This window comes from Bombus pascuorum, chromosome 3, assembly GCF_905332965.1.
Source record: "Bombus pascuorum chromosome 3, iyBomPasc1.1, whole genome shotgun sequence".
Classification (NCBI taxonomy): Eukaryota; Metazoa; Arthropoda; class Insecta; order Hymenoptera; family Apidae; genus Bombus; species Bombus pascuorum.
This window is the reverse complement of record NC_083490.1, coordinates 14,597,482-14,621,397: the sequence shown is the minus strand read 5'-3', so window position 1 is coordinate 14,621,397 and position 23,916 is coordinate 14,597,482. Positions and strand designations below refer to the sequence as shown.

Sequence of the window (23,916 nt, the reverse complement as noted above, 5' to 3'; positions counted from 1 at the left end):
AAATATTTTCAATTCTCTCTATTCTTAATCCATTTATATATCATATAGTATAAAAACACTTTGTCATTTCTCTTTTTTAATTTATTTCATTTTTCAGTCGCGTTAAAATGGAAACTCAAATACAACATTCTGCAAATATCATTTTCAAGATTATAAGATGATAACTTCTAGAACATACACTAACCAGTGCAAATAGTACTTTTATTCACAACATTTATGAAGTATCGTTTTTTCATAAGAAAATTAACCAAATCTTAACCGGAACATTTTACAATACATATATATGTATGTATACCGCAAAAAAGGAAAAGAAATTATTTTTCATTATAAATGATATACATATATGATAGTAACATATGACGTCTGGTATTCATTATTGTTTCAATACATTTACATTCAAACTGAAATTCAAATACAAATATTTGCCGATTATGTCCCCGTAGAACAATAAATATTGCTCACCTGAAATTAAAATAAATGACTCACGTTTATATATTTATACATGCACATAAAATTTTATTTTTACTTACATTATTGACATTTTCCTTTAAATGATGTCTATGTCTTTCGTATCTTTTATTGATTATATTTATTAAATATAGATTTTAGTAAAAATATAATTTGTGTAACTTTCCCTAAAAGTATTGGTTATGATATCGAATATTAATTGAAAGATGTTTGGATATAATGACAGAATAAGATTAAAAATGTTTGAATTTCGTGTTACTATAGATATATCTCTAATCATCAAATATTTTTAGTTTCCATATGTATATATAGAAGTATTTAATGATATTCTGTATCTAATAATCATAATTCTACAAATTTACATAAATGTATAATAATAAAAAAAGCGATTATTTTCTACAGATACATACATATGTATAGTCGACTATTATGTCGTAATAAAATTAATTTTTACAAATGAATACACATGTAATAAAAAAATTAACATCCGTCGATAGTTAAACTTATGAGATTGTTTACATGTTTCAAAAGTTCTTTATTTTATTTAATTTATACATACTATTAACAAGTTTTTTTGATACATAATTTAAATCCGTAGTAAGTGATAATCGATTATATCATCGGTATGTTATTATTCTGTATATTCTAACTCCATTGGTGTGTTATTGTTACAATTCAACCAAAGTATCTAAATATTTGTAAACAATACTATTTAATTAATGTAACAAATATCGTATGACTAGATTATACGAGTATGAATACAATACAATAATTCTATAATTTTTATTTCTAATCGATATCGTCTATTTTCAATCCACATCGTATTTATTTTTATTTTGGAAAAATAATTTCAAAGAATATATCGTGCATTTGATGGGTTACAAACGTATTTTCATCGAGGCGTGTCAGTCGCCTGTTTGTGAACAATTCGGTTGGTCAGGAAGTAGCGCCGGTAGTAGTAATAAAGGGTGGTTGATTTGGAGTCCATCGATAATTTTGTAATTTCGTGAAATTGGTCCCGCTTAACCGAACTCGACGAGGGAAAGTTCCTTCTTCTCGCCCCCCTATTTCGTACCTTTTCTATCTATACAACCCTCCTCGTTGTTTTTTTATTATCTTACAGGGTCGATTTCCGGACACGTACCATGTAGGGGGTGATCGGCAAGTTGCTACGTCATTTCCGGAAGTACTTGTTTCCACATCAACGATCTAGCGGTTATTGTTATAATCGTCTTTTCATCTTAAGGTACGTGTCTACGAGTATGTATAACATATTACTTACTTACACGTAATGTAATAGTTAAAAATGACTATACCTTTCAAGATTAGCATTTTTTGATTTTTGACCTTTTAAAATATAACAAACTATAGCTCAATTTGTTGAAATTAATCTTTGTTTCGCACATCTGTACTCAGGTCTTGTTTAAGCGTTAAAAGTAAACAAACGAAACAAAAAGAAATAAACATGTTGCAGAAGGATAGCGCAAATGTAAATGAAGAGTATAAAAATCTTCCAAAAATGCATTATGTTAGGGACGATTTAGACGATATCGATGAAAATGATATTGGTGAAAAGAAAATGTTTATTTTCCTGGATCTTTTATTGGAGCTTTCAAAAAATGGTGCGAAACTGATCGATCAAGAAATTCAAGAAGAAGTAGATACTATAATATTTGAGGTAACAGAAGTAATCCTACATTCCTTACAAAAGTTCTTAAAATAAAGCATATATATTTAAATAAACTACGGTTTAACGAAAGTTTTATACGTAAAGCAGTTCATTTGATAATTATTTATTTATAATACATATGGAAAATCTCGTCGCTTAATTTTATGATAAACTAAGCTAAGTGAATTCGAAACATGCTTTCGATCGTATGTTACTCTCAATTGTCCGGAAAATCATGTAAATAATTAATCCTTCATCCTTCGTATGTAATATGTCATAAGAAAATGTTTAAACTAAATTTATTCTATAAATTTTATGCAGAAAAAACATTTTAAACTGAAAATGACACTATTTTACAGTGTTTAGTACAAAGTTATAGCTTTTTGTATTAAAAATAAAAGCTTATAAATTTTTAGATGTTACATAATCTTCGTTTATCAAAAAATTTCTTTCGAATAAAACAGAAAACAAATATAAAAATGCTTTTTTCGTATAATGAAAGGACGTTACATACATTTTAGGGTCTTTACACTACCGCTGCAGATTCTAGCTTCGTTCTTTGTGTACTTGGAATTCATCAAGACATCCAGGTGAGTAGAGTAATAGTGTATTAAAACATGGGCAACAAATCTAACGAGTCATTTTTTTCTAATTTTGTTAATTTATTATTTATTTTATTTGTTTATTTTCATCTAACTAACGCTAAGAATACCTTATTTTGGTCACTGTACAAAATATTTCACGTAAGTAGATGCAATTTTTCGAATTTTCACTTCAACGTTGCTAAGAAAGCGATTATATCTTTACGATCTTCCGCTTTTTTAATACCATTGAACATCATTTTCGTACCAGGGATAAATTGCTTCGGAAATTGTAAATATTCGTTTAAAGTGTTCTCGTCCCATACAACACCTTTTTCCCTCATCGCTTCGGTAGATTTAAATCCAGGTACAGCTAAATTTATAATTTTTTATAAATGATGTTACATGAATTTTTAGCAAATATGATACTTATAAAGCTATAAATTAAATAAAAGAAGATTTTTTACTCTCTTAGGTATTTTTTTACATTTTGTTAAACGAACATTTTTTTGTTCATGACATATGTATTATTAAATGTACCTATCGCATGAATGTGTGTATCGATATAATTTGGGTATACGAAGATAACGAAAAAACAAATATGGAAGAATTTTTTCAGGATGAGAAAGATGGAAGATACTCCTATTTTCTTAATCAATTAGAAATTAATTAGAAACTAACAGAAACATATACGTGTAGCATAGTAACATTTGTATATTCATGATCCACGTATGGTTATGTTAGGTTAAATGTATATTTTAGAAATAAATGTTAATAAAAATGGGATAGTATATGGTGAGAATAGAATTTGAATAAACGATATTTATAAGTATAATTATCATATGAAATTAAATATTACGTCGATATGTTTGGAATATAGATTGAAGACACAATTTTTTTATATTGTACTTATATATAATGTTAAATACGAAACGAAAATAGTATTTAGTTACAATTCATATATAATATATGATTGATTTGTATTTGTCCCTACATAAATCATATATATATTTACTCGTATCCTATACGTACGTAATATACATATAACATACACAAGACAAATTTCTCCGTATTTCAGTGTAAAAATTAATTAATATACAAAGATAATATATACATACTGCCACATGTTTTGCCAAATATTCCAAAAAGGTTAGGACCTACTTTATGTCGCTCGTTTTTATTATACGTATGACACATGCCACACATTCTGAGAAATAAAGCTTTCCCATGTACTGGATCTCCCATCCTCGCACAAAAATTTCCTCCTAGTGAAAAAGGTTACATCGATTGTCTGTTTAATAATTGAAGGTTAATGTTTTATCATTCCTCTAAGTCCTAAGTTGATCGATTACAATATAACTTGAAGTTTTCAAGTAAAGGATATTTTGATCAATTTAGTTTTCTATGGACGTGAATCTATTTGTCTTTCTCAGATCATCTATAGTTTTATTTTAAACCTACCATTAGACGATCGTACAGATCGTAAGAAAAATTGCAGTTGAGTTAATCAGTCCATGACATTAATCGATAATTAAAGATACTGGTAATTAACTTGACGTTGATTAAAAACATTAATTATCAATTATAATTTAATTTAAACATTATTTGTTGCTAAAGAACTAAATTACTAATTTAATTCTTGATTTAATTGATGATTACTTAATAAACTATTTCAATTGTAATTAAAAATTGTTAAACGTATTAAACATTATTCAATCGTGTAAAACATATATGATTAATTGTTAATCTATATCTTCGCTTATTTTAATAAGAGTGTACTGCTTTCTGCAACAAGTTCTTCTTTTATTTCTTTTAACAATCATCGTTATTAATTTCTAATAATTTCTTTTATATGAAAATAGGTCATAAGAACAAACTATTAATCTATTTATTATATTTCATTTAATTACCTATCTTGTAAAGCTTAATATTTTCTGTATTTTTATTGTCTGTAAAATACAATAATTATTACAGGAACGAATATTCGAAGAACTAAACGAGATTTTTGGGGAATCAAACAGGCCTTCCAAGATACTCTAGAAATGAAATATCTCGAAACAGTAATTTATAAAACATTAGGATTTTTCCTATCAATTTCCGCTATTGCAAGACATCTTAACAGCAACGTCAAAATAGGTCAGTTTTTTATTTTATCTAACAAACGAATAATATTTGTTATTTATTTCTCCTTAATATCTAATACATACAATTAGAAGTTAAAATCTTGCTGCCATATTTCCAGACGTAATGGACATTAAATAATAATTATTTTACTATACTCTTCATTATGGGCATATTTCTATTATCACTTAAAATAATTTTTCGAAATGTCCCCATTGGTTTAAAATCAGATTAAAAATATTAAAGCGTACAGATTAATTATACATACTTGCAATTTTAATTTATATAAATGATATTAATGTAAATATAATTGACTACATTTTTAATATGAGAATTTGTTTATGAAATTTGTACAGAAATTAATTTTTTCAAAAATATTACGCCTTCTTCTATCAAAAATCATTCATATTTAAATCCGTTACAAATGAACAGGTTTTGTCCTACGAACAATTCTGTTAATGAATTAACATTGCCTGAAAATGTATAATATTTACTCAGGTTATTCGAATGTCTTCGTAAAAATTAATTCTATCAAATTCCTCAATATCAATGGTTGCTAGTTAAAATATTGTTTAAAGTTCAACTCTGTATTATCGACAGTTTATTGATTAAAACCGTATTAAATAAAATTCATCTGATATGTTTTACGATTCTTTTACAGTGACGAAATTATTTATTACCAAAAGATTATACGATTTTGATTATAGAGTTCACCGATTGAAAAAATTCTATCCAAACCCTGATGTGTTTGATCCTGATAACTTTTTGCCGGAAGAAATGCAGAAGACATTGTTACTCGTGCATTCATTTTAGCGCAGGGCGAAGGTAATGTTTTTCTTCATTTTCGCATCAGTTCATTAGTCTTATCGTTATGTTTATCATTATTGTTATCCTTATATTTTACATAATTGCATAGGCATAATGTGAACTAAGTAATTAAAGTATATATACAAAGTCGGCTTTGCCCATACAATGTCAGCATTACGTACCATTGCCTGACAAAGTCCGAAAAAATAGTTGAATAGCGAACATGGGACGTTGTAATGTGAGCAAAATTGACATCGTTCAGTCACCATTATTTCTTTGTAAAGCTTCGAGAGGTTTATAGTGGATACATTGTAGATAATGATAAATTCTTGCGGTTACCGTTGCGCTAAGTTGTTCCTGTTTTATTCCTTTCAATTATATCGTTCCTTTTATAATTAAGTATCGGTATTGGGTTATGCATATAAATATTTTTTCTAAAATTTATACCAAGTAATGTTATTGAATAATAAACGTCAGTCTTAGAAATGAATAAAATAGGAACAACCTGTCTCTTGTCACGAATCTATACCCATGATATGTAGGTTTAAGAAACGCAACGACATATCTACTACATATCTGCTACTCGCTGAAAATCAAAAGATTCCGTTGCACAATCATTCTCCCTGCCTTTGTGGAATCTTTCCAGACCGTTTTGAATACAAATTAGCACTTACCGCTGTACAAAGTATATTTTCGACCGGTAAATAATATCAGGGAGCTAAATGACAGTGTTCAAGCTTATTGTTCTGGTTGTTTCCGTACTAGTACTACACCATGCTATCGAGTACTCAGTTCAAGTAAAATTAGCATACACACGAATCTGTAAGATTAGGGATCTTGCCCTGTTTAGTTGTAATATAGCATATGTAAGAACCTATGTATTTAATCTGTTACGTCGAGTAACACTCTCCTCCACCGGATCACATACCGCGGGCAGGCTGGCAACCAGAAGTCTGTACATTGTCGCGGCGCGCCTTCAATGTCGTGTTTCTAACCGTCGCCAGCGGTCCGCCGGCGTCGTATATCAATACAATGTATCGACGAGCGTATGGTTGCCGCCTGGCCGCGAGTTCCAGAGACTTCGATTGAGATCTGTTTAATTTTACGAAGAAATCGGCCTACGTGTTCACTGGCGCGTGCGGTGGCGTGATCCTAGGGTGGTGGGGGTTGTCTCTCCGAAAGACAAAAGAATCGGTCCAAGATAGTCTTTTCTCCATCGAACATTCTAACTCATCAGTCGCATTCGAACAGTCACGCCTAGAGCTCGGAAGTGTATTGTAAACAAAAGGAAAAAATAAAAGTTTCTTTTCTCCTTAAATTTATTTTTATTTTACGTGACACTCTCATCGACCGCACATTTTTATATACCTATCGAAACTCACATGACTCTTATCTGATCTATTTCTATGCTTAATGACAATACTATTTGTCGGTGATTTTCTAAATTTTCACCTAGTATTGCCAACCTTAAAAGCTGCAAAAGTTTTATAAAATTCAAAACAACGATGTTTTTCGAAAATATATAATGACAAAAACAATAGAAACAATAAAAAAATAATAAAAGTAAAAGATGTCCGGATTCTAACTTCCATTAATAAATTTACTTTGATGGAAAGCGACAACGTATTTATGTTAACACTTTACCGACCGATTAATCGGCTTTTAGTCGCCGACAATCTTTCTCATTATTTGAGCAATTTGTTATTTAGTACTAAAGTATTTTGCTCAGTTGCGTCAGTTGCATTTCTTTGTAAGTTCCCATAGTTTTATACCAATTTAAGAAACGTACCGTTCGCGATGAACGAAAAGAATGGTATTGGATAGCCTAACCCGAAACAGAGCTGGCGCCAGGGAGAATCTGCGCCTGAGATGCTGGTAGGACGTGCGTATGCTGTTGAATCGCTAGTGGTCGGTAAAGTGTTAATTAAAGAAAACGTTTCATATGTCAGAACTAGACTGTGAATATTTGTGCATTTGTGGAAAAATTGAAGCTATAAAAATGTACAGAATGTATGTAATACGCAAAGGTATATAAAATAATCAAAATATGACACTTGTTATGATATTTAATGAATAAAACAAACTTCTGTGAGGTTTCATTTCCGATTTTTATAAATGTGATTGTGTCTTATGTTATTATATTGCATTGTTTTTTTTAGATCATGCGTGGGAAGGAAGTACGCGATATTGAAGTTGAAGGTTTTATTGTCGACGATCCTGCGGAACTACAAGATCCTGTCGGATCTCACAGAAAAGGACTTCCGGCTGAAGGTTGACATTATTCTCAAAAGAGTAGACGGCTTCCGAATGAAAATCGAGCCACGAAACAAAAGTAATCAGGAGGTTCACGTTTAAATGAAGTTCTCATAGATGATTCGTTTTATATTATTAACGTTAACAATAATAAAATGTTCAAAATATGTGCACACGTTTTTGTGAGTAATATAAAGTGGATTATGATACAAATAAACATTATATTAGGTATATATAGATATGTATAGGTATATTATAAGAAAAACATTCAAGGCTTCTTATATGTGTGAATAAATTATTTTTATATGCAATGATTGCATATACTATAAATGGCACAAGTGTTAAAATTATATCTAGGTTTAGTTATAAAACCTTGCATAACATTTTTTGTTTTTTGAATTCCTGAAAAGACGTTGCAGAATACTTAAAAAGGACCTATTTATAGCATGTTGCATATAAATACGATTCTGAGATAATAAAATATTAAAGAGATAAAAATTCATTTCAAGGAACTACTCGTTCACGGTTATTTTGATCTTATACTAGCAATCATAATCTACTGACCATGTTGTAAAATTACCTGTTGTCCCTGTAGACGTAAATAATATTATACAATACTGTATAAAAATATGTGTAATACTAAATAATTTAACTGTCGTTAAATACCACATTCCAAATTCATCTTTCGTTTTTCATAGTGACTACCGCTATATATACTTACATATATGCTATATAAGATATATTATTATATATTATCCTCCAATCTTATTATTTTTCATGAACCACATTTAATCGAATTTAACAAATTATGAATTAATATATAATTAAAAAAATTAAAAACAAATCGTTTCTTAAAAGTCGTACACAAAGATAATTATAGAATGTTTTCTTCATTTATTTCTTATTTTTACATTTAATAATAGTTGCCACGATACGTACAACAACTGGAATATAAAATATTCATTTCAGTGTCATTCGCGACAGACTTATAATTGGATACAAGATTTGTCTATGCACACTGGATATAATATTATGGCTTATACTTAACAGGTTTAAATTAATTGAAATTTGTGATTTTCCCGAATGCTCGTAAAGCGTTTTACGATAGGATATGTAAGAAGTTTAACTGATATGTATATCTGAAAAATATAAATGACTACATATCGTTGTAAAGATTTGTACATTATATCTCACATTGCAATAATTAGCGCTATGAGTAACTCTCAATTGACAACAATTTTCATTTTACAAACAAATACATTTTGTAAAAAAATATTTTTAATTGCCGTAAAAAAATATCTAGATTTATTTTTGTACAAAAGAGTTTCTACTATCAAATAGTAAAGACGTGTATTACACATAAGGTCTTTCTTCCTCTCTCTCTCCTTTTGCATCAATCTGCAGAAAAGGAACCGGAAGTTTGGGCAGCAATTTTATCCATCCGTTCCTTCCTCCTCTTTGGTAAATCTACTGAAAGGAACTGTACTGTCCATGGAATAACGAACAGGACGTTCATTAATATAAGGGCAAGCTGGCAGACTACGAAACTATTGGTCCAATCTTTCAGGAATCCTGAAAGAAATTATTTATATTTCAAAATTCGGTTTCATCTCCTTATAGTAAATACGTATGCTTCTTACATTTCGTTCGTCATTAATATTTGAGTAAAACATTGATTTCGAGTAAAAGTGATTAATAATGATAAAACATTTGTATTTACAATATTTTTATTTTTACGACCAAATCGTATTTTTCTATTACTAGAAGATTTTTTAAGTTTGATTTTAAGATTTTTTAAAGTAGTGTAACTAAAGTTACCATTAATTTTTAAGATATTGTTTTCAGCAGATTATGGTAATTCTACTTACCAACAATTGGACCAAATAATATAGAGATCACTCCGTTAATAGCGCCAGCAATTCCGTATGCTGAAGCAAATTTATCAATACTGATATCTTCTATAATGACCAATGGCTGAGGAACCAATAACCATGATCTAGTCATTCCTATAACTGTTATCGTCACAAATGTACCGATCAAGGTATCATTGCACAACAAGTATCCTGAAAAATAAATTCAGTCTTTTAGAGCTATACATGTTTCTATGCATCGCGATAGTAGCTTGAACCGAAACAAAAAATTGTTTATAATTTTGAGAATATGTATTAACTTTCCAATCTATGTTTACTAAGATCTTTTTCTTTTTTTGGATTTAGCAAATATGATTTACTCTCAAAATTTTGAAACACTTTCTTGCAGCAAATTTATAAATCGTCCTTTTGTCATTTACAATATTGGGAAACGTAATTGCTGTATTATATTAAAGTTTGATGCATATAATTTACTGACCAACTTTTGCGAACGCCATAAAAATCATAGCGACGAAGAATATGTACTTCGCTTTGACTTTTACCAACAAGATGAAAATTGTGAATAAAATCTTGGATACCAATTCCGCGGCTGCGGAGATAGTAATCGCTTGGGCTGCTTGGCTCTTCGTGTAGCCATTGTTGGTTATCATCAGTGGCAAAAGATAGATAAACGTGAAATCGCTCGATATAACAAAACTAGTACCCAGACAAATGTTTAGAAAACCACAATTTTTTAAAAGTGAGATTTCCAAAAGTTCACCCAATATTTCTCTACAATGTTAAAAATTTTCTTATTAATCTTCGATGTTTTTAAAATAAATTAGATACTATAAGAAATTTAATAGAATGTGAAAATTCATATTCAGTAATTGAGTTATTATAAAGAAGTTAGAAGGGAATAGAGTGTTGAGAATGATAATGGTATAAGTCAGTTCATTGCTCGTTTCTACAAAATACTATTCTGCATATGTTACTGCAAAAAATTCATGATATTTTCTCAAATTATGGGATCATTACGACTGAGAACGTAGTTACTTAATTATAAAACTTAATTAATTCTAAAACGAAATGAATACTTTCGAAAATTGAAATGTATGAATAAATTCAAATTTCTAAAAACTTAACTTACACCATTATGATTTTCAATTTGATAAATGCAAGAGATGTTGTAGACTGTTTAAAGGCTAACGATAAAGGAAAGTATGTAAGAATAATTCACGTACTCTAAGTGACCTTTACCGATATCCTTTTCTTCTTGCATAGAAACTTGAACTCCTTTCTCTATTCGTTTTTCTTTAGTTTTCTCAGGATAATGTTGCCTAGTGTCCGCTAAACTGCCAATACCTGTCACCAAATTCATTAAACTTGATGATGACAAGGTCGATAGTCGTCGTGTTAGCAACTCCCGCATTGATCCAGATCTTATTCGGTTGCATATTCTGCCCTCTAACTCCGATATCGAAGCTACCCTTTCTGCGGGTGACTGCATTTAACAGAACATGTAAATTTAATAAATAAAGTGCGAAATTGAGACCTTTACTAAAAATAATTGTTCTAATGTACTTAAATAGTTGAAAAACTTATAATAGAAATGACTCGTTTCCATATCTGTATTTTTCCAAGACAACAAAAGAATACTTTAGGAACTTTAATTTTTGTTCAATACATTTCAATTTTTTAAACATAATATTCACGATATTACGCAGGGTGTCCCAGCAGGATACAATCGTTTAAATATCTGCCTTCTCCATAGTTGTATGAAAAAAACTTTTCAAGACAATTGCTTTCTCTCGTATGTCTTTCTTAATACGTATTTCTTCTTTCAAAGTATCAATATCAGAACAATGTATAAAATTTACTTTCAACGTTTCAATCAAAAGCTGAACCTGTTTTCCGCTTTCGCCCTTGAGACTCGTTAAGCTGCTCCATCTGGTTTTTGCAGGAGTTCGTATAACTTCACTGTAACGACGATTTGAGAATACTATACCGCGCAACTTCCGTTCTTCTTTCTCGCGCATCTTTTCCGCGCGAACTTCTTCCGGTTTCTTCGCATGCCATTCGACAGGGTGCATCATTGTCATACCGACGATGCAATTCAAACTCATAGCACCCGTCATCAATGCTGTTCCTATAACGCAATAAAAGTTAGGGATCAGATACTCGGGAACTTTCTGTTATAGCTGCGATCAAGAATTCTCAAAACCCAGGTAATGCTTGATGTAGCGACGTATGAAAATCTACTGGTCGATTAAGTGGCGAATTCTCTATTTGCAAATGTATGAATCGTGGATTTATAAACTGGTAGTATGTTGTAGAAATGTAGACTGAGGAGGAGAAAGTGTGGCTGAAGTTACAATGTGTCATTCGATTATATTGTAAGTGCGACAGATCGTTTCTGTTGTCAAAGTGTGAAACATTCTATATCTTGATGTGTACCAGCATCGGGGATACATATGGCTCATTGATTAATTCGTTTATAAAGATTAAAGCAATTTAAAATTCATTATGCTCATTTTCAGACTCCAAGAACGAATTAATAGAATACCATAGTATTAGTTAAATATTATATTATTTAGAAAATAAAGTATTTAAATATCGATAGCAAATAAATTCTGACATTTTCGAATGAATGTTTTTTGAAAATGAAATCTCCAATGCAATTTTGTTGCTCTTGATTTTTGTCTTGTTTTGAATGGCAGAATCTCCCTCAATTAATTTATATCACGATTAAACCTAAAAACCAAAAATGTTTAATGAGCGAAGTAAGACAGTTTTAGATAGCTGTGTTTATTACAGTGAGCGCAACATTTTTAATTGTGATGCTTCATATTTTGCATGATTGTTATGATCGAGCAAATGCAGCTTAACATGTTAGCAATATAATTAGATAGTTTAATATTAATAATATATTAATATTATCAATATAGAAAGAAAATTACCTCGAAACCCATACATCCTCATCATTTTTTCAATACATATAGGATAGGCGATTCCACCTAAGCCGATGATAACTTGGGCCCCGCTCATTACCTAAATAGCAAGAAATTCTCTAAAAAAACTAAGAATATAAGTATGTTAACAATTATATCGGCCAGCGGCCCTGCATTTACGTACTGGCGCCCTTTTCTTTACGAAGTAAGCATTGAAGTTCGTGTTGCAAATGGTAACAATAAGACCAAGACCCATTCCTTGGAGAAAATTTAAGAAGGCCATTTCGTAGACATTTGTAACAAAAGCCAGACAGATATTTGGTAACGAGAAGAGCACCGCACCAAATACCCCCACTGGCCTCATAGAATACCTCTTTAATAGCGAGTTGGTCATTAAACCTGAAATTAATTGATATCCGTGATGTAGTCCTTTCATAATTGTGAGATACTTTGGTTTAAAATAATTTTATATTTTTCAATAAAATTTGACGTAGGTGTTGCAATAAGGAAACAGCTCTATTTTCTAGTAATTTCAATAAATCAACAAGAACCAACCGGGAATCAAGTACTTTCTCAAACATATAAATATTAATTATATTAATAAATATTAATAATCAAATAATATTCATATTAATAAAGTTTTGCGACTTTGTATATAAAACTTCTAAGTATTGAAAACTATACTCCCTTTCCTCTGTAATAAATACAATTCAAATATTAGGATTGTCTCTTTATTGCTGCAAATAGTTTATCTCCTAGAGTCTATGTCCCATAGTTTACTTAAGTTTTCACTTTTAAGTAATGGAAGCATATTCACCAATTAAAAAGTTTAAAAAGTAAAAGTTACACTAACAACAAATATAACCATCGCACCACCGTAAGCATTATACTTATTCATTTACAAATAGACATTGTAGATTATTATAAAGAACGTTCAAATAAAATGTAAATTACATTAAAATTGTCAACCGGTTTAATTATTCTACAAATAACCAAATGATTAAATGGATCTTAATAATTAGAATCTGCTGATTTATCTATCAAGTAATGAAATCCCACTTGTGCAAATAGTCTATAGTCTTCGACACGAATTCTTTATCAACATTGTTCTTTGATAACAATGAAGGAAATAAAAATTTGTTTCAAGTGTAGAAGTTATCAATACGAGAAATTAGATCCATAGTGCAATCAAAACAGTTCATAGCATTCTGAGCTATGGTTGAAGAATACCACTTCAGAGTAGAATCATTGTAAGAGCTATATTAGAAAACAAAATACGTTTTCCTAAACTTCTTTACACTTTTTACCTTTATCGTATTTTTCGGTTCCTTTCTTATTATTCAATGCAAATATTATTCAGCATAATTCAAAATACCGAAAATTTGAAGGAAAATTTTATTTTAAACTTTAACATTTTAATAAGTCTTTCATAGGAAGACAAAGAACTATTGAATTAATATATTCAAACTTCAATTTTTTATTTTGTGCAAACATTAAATAATTAATTACTTGCCTATTGTTTTGAGTGCTTAACTTATTACCTGGAAGTACCCAAAATTATTGTGTTGCGTATGTAAACTAATGATATTAATAAATTGTATGACATATCCAACGCAAATATTAGCAATAGAAACAAAAATGTAGTATACTTATTATTACATTATATTGTTATTTTGCCATAAAATCGTTAACTATAATTGTTTCGCAACTTCGCTCTTATCTAATACCCGTAAAGCTATAAAAGATTTACATAACAATTCGTGAGCCGCCATCATACGCTTATCGGTAGTGTTTTCAGTATTTGATAGTATTTAGTAGGAAACGCGTGATAGTCTTTGTGATAATCTAATTGCACTTATAATTATATCAGGTAACTCTAAACACTACATAACATCTTAGTACTGAAATACACAGAAAGATATATAATTTGTAATGTAATACAGATTTGTTTTCTAACATAAACAATCACGTTTTATTAAACAAATTTCATTTTATTTGGAACAATTTGATAATATATAGTGAACAATGAAATTATTGAAAATTATATATCCTAATTTAATTTTGATGAGAATATTATTTTTATTCACAAGGGCGATGACACCATCGACTATGAATAAATCAATGTTAAATATAATTTGTATATTCGAAGGAAGATAGAATAATAACCATAAAAAGTACAACTTATAACATCATGGAAATAAATATTGTATGAAGTGTACCTATTTTATATTTCTTTAATTAATTATTCGATCAACTATTATCATTATATGAATTACTATTATCATGAGATGGTATTATCAATTCAATTACTAAGAACGTGAATTGCACGTGAGTCTAAAAATATATTGTATCAACACGTCAGGATTTCCAAGCATAAAGTCTAAAATTATTCAGTGACGTTTATTATTTTCATGTTCTTTTGTAACAAAGCATATTAAGAAGTAAATACATCTAACTATAAAATGTAATTGTAAAGTAGACATGATTAGCTTCGTAATAGTTATTTTCCATTAGCATTTCCAATTTCGTCTGTTTTAATATTTTAAAATCAATTATTGAAAGATACATTGTTTAATATATTTCTTTTCCTGTTAAATTTAAAATCCTTATTTTTATGTTTTTATTTTAATACCTTGCAGTTACTGAAAAACTTTTAATTATACTACAGTCATAATTTAATCATCTCTTTATGTTCCTTTATTTTATTGAAGTATCATATTGAAAAATAATCTTTTTTATAGAAAATTTGTCTCTACAATTTATTATTGGATTTCTGTTATTGATATTGTGGATAAATAAAAAAGAAATATGACATTGTACGCGTGTATTAAAGCTGTAAATTAGGACAAGGCACATTATTTGTACAGATAAACACCATTTTCACTTCCTGGTGTCTACACATGTTCATTTCACGTAGATAAACATAAAATACATGTGATCAAATCAGACGAATAATAGTGTTATATCTCTTATAGTTTGAAAAGAATTCATACATATATGTACATATATACAGAGTGAATCATAAATAGAAAAATAAGAATCAGAAAAATAAGTAAGAAGGGTTTTAAGAACATATGTCCTACATATTTTAATTTCCAAGTTGTGGATAATAAAAAAAAATGTTCGAAGTGCCTGCTTCGTGCCCTGCCAAACAGTATTACACGTCATAACATTGAGTATTCTTCTTGAGTATTCACGGAGTCTCAAATCCATTTTGCATCTATTCTGTTAAGGAATATTTTTACTGTAAAGAGGAAAGAAGGCAAAATTTTAATGATTTTTTGTAATCATCCATAACTCGAAAACTAAAGATACGTGAGATATATGGTCACGCTTTTTACTTATTTTAATGCATAGATTCACCGCTTGAAGTATGGAGACATATATTCATGATTCACCCTGTATATTGTACCTACCGATTCCATTGCAATGATAGAAAGAATAAAAAGTGGGACAGGCTGCTTACCAGCAATTGAAAATGTAATCATAAAAACGGAATTGAAAAGTGTCATTGCTGTGCCAGCTTGACCAGTTGCTTCAAGAAAGTCTCCAAATATTATTGCAAATGATGTAGTTGGTCCGAATGTTGTAATCTAAAAAAGAAAAAATTAATTGCATATTATAAAAGTAATCATGGAAAAAAGATAATTCCTATACAATATTCAATTTGATAATTCTCAAATGTTATAAGAAATACTTATGCCACCATAAAATTTCTGACGAATGAAATAATTACTGTTCTGCATTATTTTATTTTAATAGATGAATTACAATTACGTCTTTAATGCCTTATTGTCCCAAAGTACTAAACTTCATTTTATTCGTAAGTTAAAATTCACATACTTAATGATATCGCAAAAATAAAATTTAAAGAATTGTTAATAATTGAAGAACAATATAATCGGCTATTAATAAAAAGATACTTTTGAAATACGTCTACTCTAAATAATTTGTATTTTCCTTTGACTAGTAAAAAAGTATATACATATTAAGTATAAAATGTGCAATATTTGCGAAAGTAATAACTTTACTGAATGGTATATTCATATATTTTATGATTATATATACGAAATGACACCGATATTGTCTCTTAATTGTTATAAGAAATTTGAACGAGTAAATGAAATTAAACGATGAAAGAAGAGCTAAAGGAGAAAAATTGCAAAATTTATGTTTGATACTAATTGAACATAAATACTAACAAATACTAGTATTATAGCAAAAGCTACCATCCACCCCCAGCCACCATCTGGAGCCAAGTCTTCTAATGTAATTTCATCATCGTTATCGTCATCTTCTCCTTCCTTGTAGGGTAACAAAGCGTTACTTTGAAGTTTCTTTTCATTCTCGGTAAAGACGGTCGTAGTTGTATCCATTGTGGTTATTCCATTACTCTTAGCTACCGTCATATTCTTATCAAACCTACATATAAAAGAAAATATTCGTTAATGAACTGTTTTGACTATTCACTATTATATTAAGAATTGTGTTTAATATCTCTCAATTTTTTCTATTTTTAGAATTTTACATTTTAATCCTCATCAGTTTTATATGTAAACACAATTTTAATTAATAAGTAAATAACGAAGTTGAAAGCAATAAGTTAAAAATTACCGCCTTAGTATCAGTATTAAGTATTTTTAAGGACTATAAATAGAATCTAACAATATAAAGCATCCCTGGAAAAAATATTCTTTTTAAATGAAATGAGGGAAAAGCTATTTTATACACATATGTAATGTATAATGGCATAATTAAATGAATATTATAATACATTTTCGGTATATTTACTATCTTCGTTGTTACAGAACTGAAATAATCACCAAAACGATCCAAACGTCTGTTGGGATACATCTAACACTTTTACTTATCATTGAATGTTACTATCTCCCTTAACACTAGAACTACCACGCCAGTCAAAATGACTGGTCTCACAATTTTATTTTAAAACTCCTACTTTATGTTACACTTTTCCTCCACAATGATCTAATGACTTTTTCAGGGATAGCTAAAGGAATAATATAATAAACTTTAATTTTGTTTTATTCATTTAGAATGAAAATAATTTTGTATCATGGCCACTTATACCAGTATCAGTCAAATTGACTGGTCATTTGATTTACAAACCTTGAAAATGTAAACGATTGGAAGCATCCGAATTGTTGCAAAAACTGAGGATACTAATGGAATGCTCTGATATCGAGGATAGTGAATTCTCTGATTGTGAAGGGAGTGAGCCAGGGGAAAAAGAAATTGAAATTTGTAGTGATAACAGAAATAGTGACATTAGTGACAAAGAATCAGTCAGATTCTTTGAGAATCTGAAGAAGAAAAAAAGTCAGATAGTGAGTCAGAGAACATTTTGAATGTACGCAAAAGAAAATGTGCTCGGGTGCTTTCAAGTTCTGAAAGTGAAACTGAAAATGTACATGCTAGTCCAAATGAAATTGCCGTAAACGGAACCAAGTGGGAAAGAATTCAAGAAGGGTCAGCTTCTGGGAGATTATCCTTGCACAACATATTCAAAGACACATTCGGCCTCACAGGATATGCAAAAAAAAGTATCATGAAAGATAAAGTAATTAGCGCATTTTCCCTACTAATTGACAGCTATATGTTGCAACGTATAATATCTTGCACCGAATCAGAAGCCTCTCGAGTTTTGGGTAAAAAACGGATCCTTACAGAAACAAAATTGAAAGAATTCCTTGAAATATTGTACGGGGAGCATACGAAGTGAAAAATTTGAAACTTTCATATTTGTGAAATACAAATTGGGGACCAAGCTTCTTTTCCAGCACAATGAGTCGGAATGAGTTTCTTGAAATATTGATATTTATTCGATTTGACAGAAAAAAAGAAAATGATGATAGATGTCAACGTTTGAAAAATGACATATTTGCTCTAATATCATCCGTATGGGATAAGTTTATTGAAAACAGCCAGAATTGCTATAAACCTGTCGCAAACATTACAATAAACGAGCTACTTTTGTCAACCAAAGCCAGATGCAGGTTTACGCAATATTTACCGAATAAACCCGACAAATTCGAAATTAAATTTTGGCTAGTATCTGATATTCAAACAAAGTATGTTGTAAATGGATTTCCTTATTTAGGAATAAGCGAAAAGGGTCTATCTGAAACGGTCGAATTTTATAACAAAACAAAATTTGGAGTAGATATAGCAGACCAAATGGCTAAAAAATATAGCGTGAAATCGGGATCAAGAAGATGGCCACTTAAAGTATTTTTTAATATTTTAGATTTAACTGTCATAAATGCCTGGATTTTATATAAGGAAATCACAGGTGAGCAGATATCCTGAAAAGAGTTTATGTTTCAATTAGCAGATGAACTTGCCGCTGACAATGAAAAATCACGACTAGGACAAAGAGCATCTGAGATCCAAAGTACGTCAAAGAACTCACCTTATTCACCTTATTCATAAAAATATTCTACCTCTTAAACGTCGGTAGTTCTAGTGTTAATATTTTCGAATGTGTTTGTTTAATCTCTCCACAATTCTATTTAATAATTCATTAAGCACTATTTATTTAATCGGATTTACGTTTTTGATATTACATTAATAAGGCAGCTTTTATTTTATTTTTCCATTTTCTTTAAGTAATCTTTCTCAAAGACAACCTGTATATGCATATACATATATTTAAGCATGATACTGAAATTGTACTATATTCATAAATTCTGCGTCACTTAAAACTTTCCAAAAATTGCACATACATATAAATTAAAAAATAAAAGGAAAAGTAAAATTTCTTGAATCTACCAATACCTAAAACTTGTTTACAAAAACAGTATCCATATTTCATGCACTTTATAAGAATTACAGAAGATATTTTTGACTGAATGAAAGATAATTATTTCATATATTGCCACAATCGAGTGGCAAATTATGGTACAAGACAAATTGAAATACATAAGCAAGGATCTTACCAGCTGAAAGTCTCCAATTTCTCCCAATTGATAGATAGGGAAACTGTCGTTAAAGTTAATAAACTTTATACAGTATATGACAGTTGGCTGGATGCTTTTTGACTGAACGAAACAGGGTACAAACGATTTCGAAGACTTTCTTATCTATGTACACAATGTCACCGTACTAAATACCTATCCTTAATGAGAATGAAATATTGCTACCGTAGCATCTGGAATTAGGAAATCATTTAAGGAAAAAATCGGATTGTAAATGAAATTTTGCAATACTACGTGCAAAACTGATTAAATCGCGAGATAATAATAAGGAAATAATAATAATAATACAGTAATATGTTTTCATACACATATAAGGTGCTCTATTTTTGTATTCCGGTTCTCTTATGCTTTTACTTTCGTTTATAATAAACAATTATTTCATAGTACAAGGCATAATATAAAGAAGTATTTAGGATACAAATATTTATTTACAATGATATAGCAAAAAAGGAGAAAATATAATGTCTCTATTAAATATATCTGTGATTTGACAATACGTATTTTAATTGTTTTAAAAGATACGTAATCATAAAAATGAAACTAACCAATGATATATTTTTGTTAGTAATCGTTTGTATATTTTAATAACATGCAACATGTGCACATTATAAACCATAATTTTAATTAATGATTGTAATAAATCCATCTATAAATGTGGTAAAAGATACATAAAATTTTATAATTATCATGTATTATTTATGATCGAATGATTTAAACAAGAATTCTATTAAAATCAAAACTATAACATATTCTCTAAAATGTAAAAGTGAAATACAGATAATAAAACATCTAAGTTTGAAGCATACTACGCGTTTCAACTTCATATCTGTGCCTAGATGTGTACAAACATTTTGAAAATTTCGTTAAAGATTTGAAATGCTAAATTGTAAATAGTAGCAAATATTGTTCGTTCAGAATTTTTTAAAAATCACTTATTTTATTCACACATACACACTATTTTCAGTCATAATTTCATTATGTACCTGCATGTTTCGACTGTTTATACGTTTATTTGATCACCGGTTTTTCTGGTATTCACAGTTTATTCCTGTTAAAAAATATTTCATCTTTCGCATCGTTAGAAATATTTCAAAAATTTTACTTTACATTTGAGCGATTTCACTTCATAAATAACAACAATTATTTTTTCATGATGCATTTCCTAATAAGTTTAAAAACTTTGTTTCACTAAACGAAATCATTAACCAAAAATTCATTTCCATGTAATTTAAAATATAATACAATGCTTTAAACTTTAAACGATACTTCTTTCTGATCCTAACATATGCATTACAATTTCCACTGTACAGATGCGGTTGCAGGCGATAAGGCGTACACAGACTGTAAGTTCTACGCATTGGAAGATTTGTAAAATACTAAAGAAAATCGATAATACATCACTACAATATTTACGTATTATAAGTGTTCCACCATGTGTCTTATCGCCCACATATGATACGAATATCCCCTCCAGGATAGATATAATATATCTATCTATTTTAGAGATTTAAATTTCGAAAAGAAACAATTTTGTAAGTTTATGGAAATATTATAACTGGACTACAGATATTTATATAGATCTATATTTTCATAACCATAACTAAAGAAACAGAATCCAAACAATTTGTTCCGCCTAACAAATGTAATTTTTCATTTTATTTATATATTTATTTAAATTTTATTTTGTTTAAAAAATGAAGGTAACATATAGCAGTAAAAACTATTAAATGATTTAAAAGACAAAAAGCTAAAATAGCTGCATGGACATAAATAATCCTGTATGCAGACAATGTCAGTAAAAATAAGGTGATAGACGGAGGGTTATTGTTTTATATTTCTTGCACATTGTGTATCTGTGTATTATTGCACCTTTAAATTTTCTATAAATACATAAGCATACACAATCCTTTTATAGTAATCATTTGCTGCTTTATCGTTTTGTTATTTTCTTGTCTTACTTCCCCAAATTTTCGTATTTTTAGTCTTCAAATACTTTATAAAATTATATTTGATGTCAATAAGGATGATATAAGTAATTGAATAACGATGTATCATACTCTACTTTCTCATCGCAGCATTTCAAAGCTGTTCCATCAGTTGCAATACATTATGGATATTTAAATAAAAATGAAAATGTAAAATATAAGTTAAATTGAAATATAAATTAAATTAAATATAATTAAAATATTAACTGTATAAACAGTTACTGTTTATACGTGTCTATTTTTATTGTTTTATAATTTAGTGCCTCAAATATATCGATGTATTGAAAATCATATTTTTAGTCAATAACTTCATATGCTAGATATGATAGCAATAAAATTGCATTTCTTGGTGCTTTAAGTAACATAATTAACGCGTTCCGAATACGTTTATCACGTTTCAGCGTGATAAAATACAATACATACAGTCTTCGACATGTGATAGATCGTTTGTATGAGAAATATTATGTACATGTTGACATTATTAATATAATTCATGTATATGTACATGCTTTTCTATGTTTAATCGTATAGATAATATACCTACTGATATTTTTACTAACCAATAAATAATTTTTTTGTAGCCTTTCTTAAATTTATTGCCAATTATTTGAATTGACAACAACAAAAGAATTTCGATAAATCTCCTCTTATCATTTAGTTTAATTAATGTTTGAGTTCAGGGTGAATAATATTATAAATATTGAAACACTATGATCAAAGTATATTTGCGGTGCAAAAATAAATTTGCTTTAAACCGCAGCTAGTTCATATCGCAAGTAATTTAAACCGTTGATAAAAAATATTCTTAGTGGTCATGTTAATTAATCCATGTAACGTAGAGTTACTAATAAAGCTAATAACGAATAATTTAACTGATTTAAATAACTTCTTAATGATCAATCACATTGACATTGTTGTCTATAAAATTCTGTTTATATTATTATATTTTCATAACTTTTGTATAAAAATAAATTTATTGTTATTCGGTTTCTCCTCGCGATATATTTTATTTTTAATTTGTTGTATACATTAGAGGAATAAATTTAGCTTACACATTTATTTAACTTAACATGAACAATCGTAACAATGAAGTCATGAAAAATGCGTAACTTGTCAATATAAAGCACCTCATATTGTAAAAATGAAGAAATTTTTTAATGTACAAACGGGGTGTTATTCGCTTGTGTTATCAATCTTATTGTAACATGTACATATGGACTTCGCGAGACATAATATGATAAGAATAATAAATAAGAAGATAATTGAGAAATCCTTGAAATTAGATCAGCATACAATTTTTCTTTCGTGTAACGTGATAGAATAAAATAATTTTTACCATTAAAAATTCAACTAGCAAATGTAAGTATTTGCAGTACGTATGCATCCATAATAGTAGTTTATGTATTGAATATTCATGTTTGTTGTACTAGCTATGTTCCTCTTTTAAAAAGTGCCACCAGACGATAAAAATAATGCTAGATTCGTAATGCGAATTATCGAAAATGTTTTATACGTAACTGTATCTATGGTTTACTCTTTGAATAAAACAAAAGCGTAAAATTCACATACTTGAGTTATTTTGAATTGTGTAATCAAAGTGTAATATGGCACTAACAAATAAAGAAATTAGAGTAGTATTGATAATAGCAATAATGTCAACTGTGAAAGTGATAAAGCTATCTATTTCTGAAATATTTAATTCTGAATAATTAAATCAACATGTATTTCATTTTATTTGTGCATACCTGTTCAAAGATATAGAAATGTAAATATATTCGATATAAAATAAACATTATTACACACACACACATACACAAATGAATAGACCGGCAAATTTATGGAGAAAAAAAAAGGAGAATCAATCGTAATATGAAAAACGACATCCGTTTCTTCACTTAACTCCTTCTCGTTCGAGAGAACGAAAAAAGTTAGAAAGGAAGCGGAAGAAAGTAATGATTCATGATAATGAAGAAGAAGGATCATTAGTAATCAATCCGTCATTGTTATCACCGTTCCGAGCAATGTGTGTATATCTTCATTTTAGCCTGAATCGATTCAGTTTTTGATTTAAATTCCTTGGTGTGTAAATGACCACTAGGAGAAGCGTGTTTCTATTATATGCAAAATGAAACAATAACGCGCGGCGACATTAACGCGGATGTTCGAACGTACAGCTTTATCAACGTCAATGCACATTCTGTCGGTAATGCTGCGAAAATCGATCTCACCACGCGCG

At 29.1% G+C, this 23,916-nt stretch overlaps 3 protein-coding genes and 1 pseudogene across 6 annotated transcripts in view; 2 read left to right on the top strand and 2 right to left on the bottom strand.

Moving 5' to 3' along the window:
- Positions 1 to 23,916, top strand: part of LOC132904923 (uncharacterized) — a 292,582-nt gene that overhangs the window by 19,269 nt on the left and 249,397 nt on the right. Inside the window, exon 3 of one of the 2 annotated variants that reach the window (XM_060955767.1) lies at positions 1,592 to 1,692. The exons of the other annotated variant lie outside the window; for it this stretch is intronic. The gene's annotated coding sequence lies outside the window, so the exon portion shown is untranslated. Of the gene's footprint in view, positions 1 to 1,591; positions 1,693 to 23,916 lie in introns of those variants that run through there. 2 annotated transcript variants of the gene reach the window in all.
- On the top strand, positions 1,826 to 8,291 carry LOC132904935 (cytochrome P450 4g15-like; annotated as a pseudogene).
- LOC132904936 (cytochrome c-1-like) lies at positions 2,796 to 4,199 on the bottom strand. Its single transcript, XM_060955785.1, has 2 exons — positions 3,837 to 4,199; positions 2,796 to 3,091 (listed from the first exon to the last, which is right to left on the bottom strand). The coding sequence occupies exons 1-2, from the start codon at positions 3,961 to 3,963 to the stop codon at positions 2,907 to 2,909; spliced, it is 312 nt and encodes a 103-aa protein (XP_060811768.1). The 5' UTR covers positions 3,964 to 4,199; the 3' UTR covers positions 2,796 to 2,906.
- LOC132904913 (monocarboxylate transporter 9) lies at positions 8,773 to 19,986 on the bottom strand. Of its 3 annotated transcripts, none has more exons than XM_060955750.1 (10): positions 19,657 to 19,986; positions 16,930 to 17,122; positions 16,167 to 16,293; positions 12,885 to 13,099; positions 12,710 to 12,800; positions 11,630 to 11,898; positions 10,994 to 11,253; positions 10,249 to 10,541; positions 9,768 to 9,962; positions 8,773 to 9,471 (listed from the first exon to the last, which is right to left on the bottom strand). In XM_060955750.1, exons 2-10 carry the CDS (start codon positions 17,107 to 17,109, stop codon positions 9,293 to 9,295), a joined length of 1,809 nt encoding a protein of 602 aa, XP_060811733.1. In that variant the 5' UTR covers positions 17,110 to 17,122; positions 19,657 to 19,986; the 3' UTR covers positions 8,773 to 9,292. The 3 variants fall into 3 exon arrangements, with proteins under 3 accessions (XP_060811733.1, XP_060811732.1, XP_060811731.1); XM_060955749.1 differs by having other exon boundaries at positions 11,657 to 11,898; positions 16,903 to 17,122; positions 19,657 to 19,985; XM_060955748.1 differs by having other exon boundaries at positions 16,903 to 17,122; positions 19,657 to 19,983.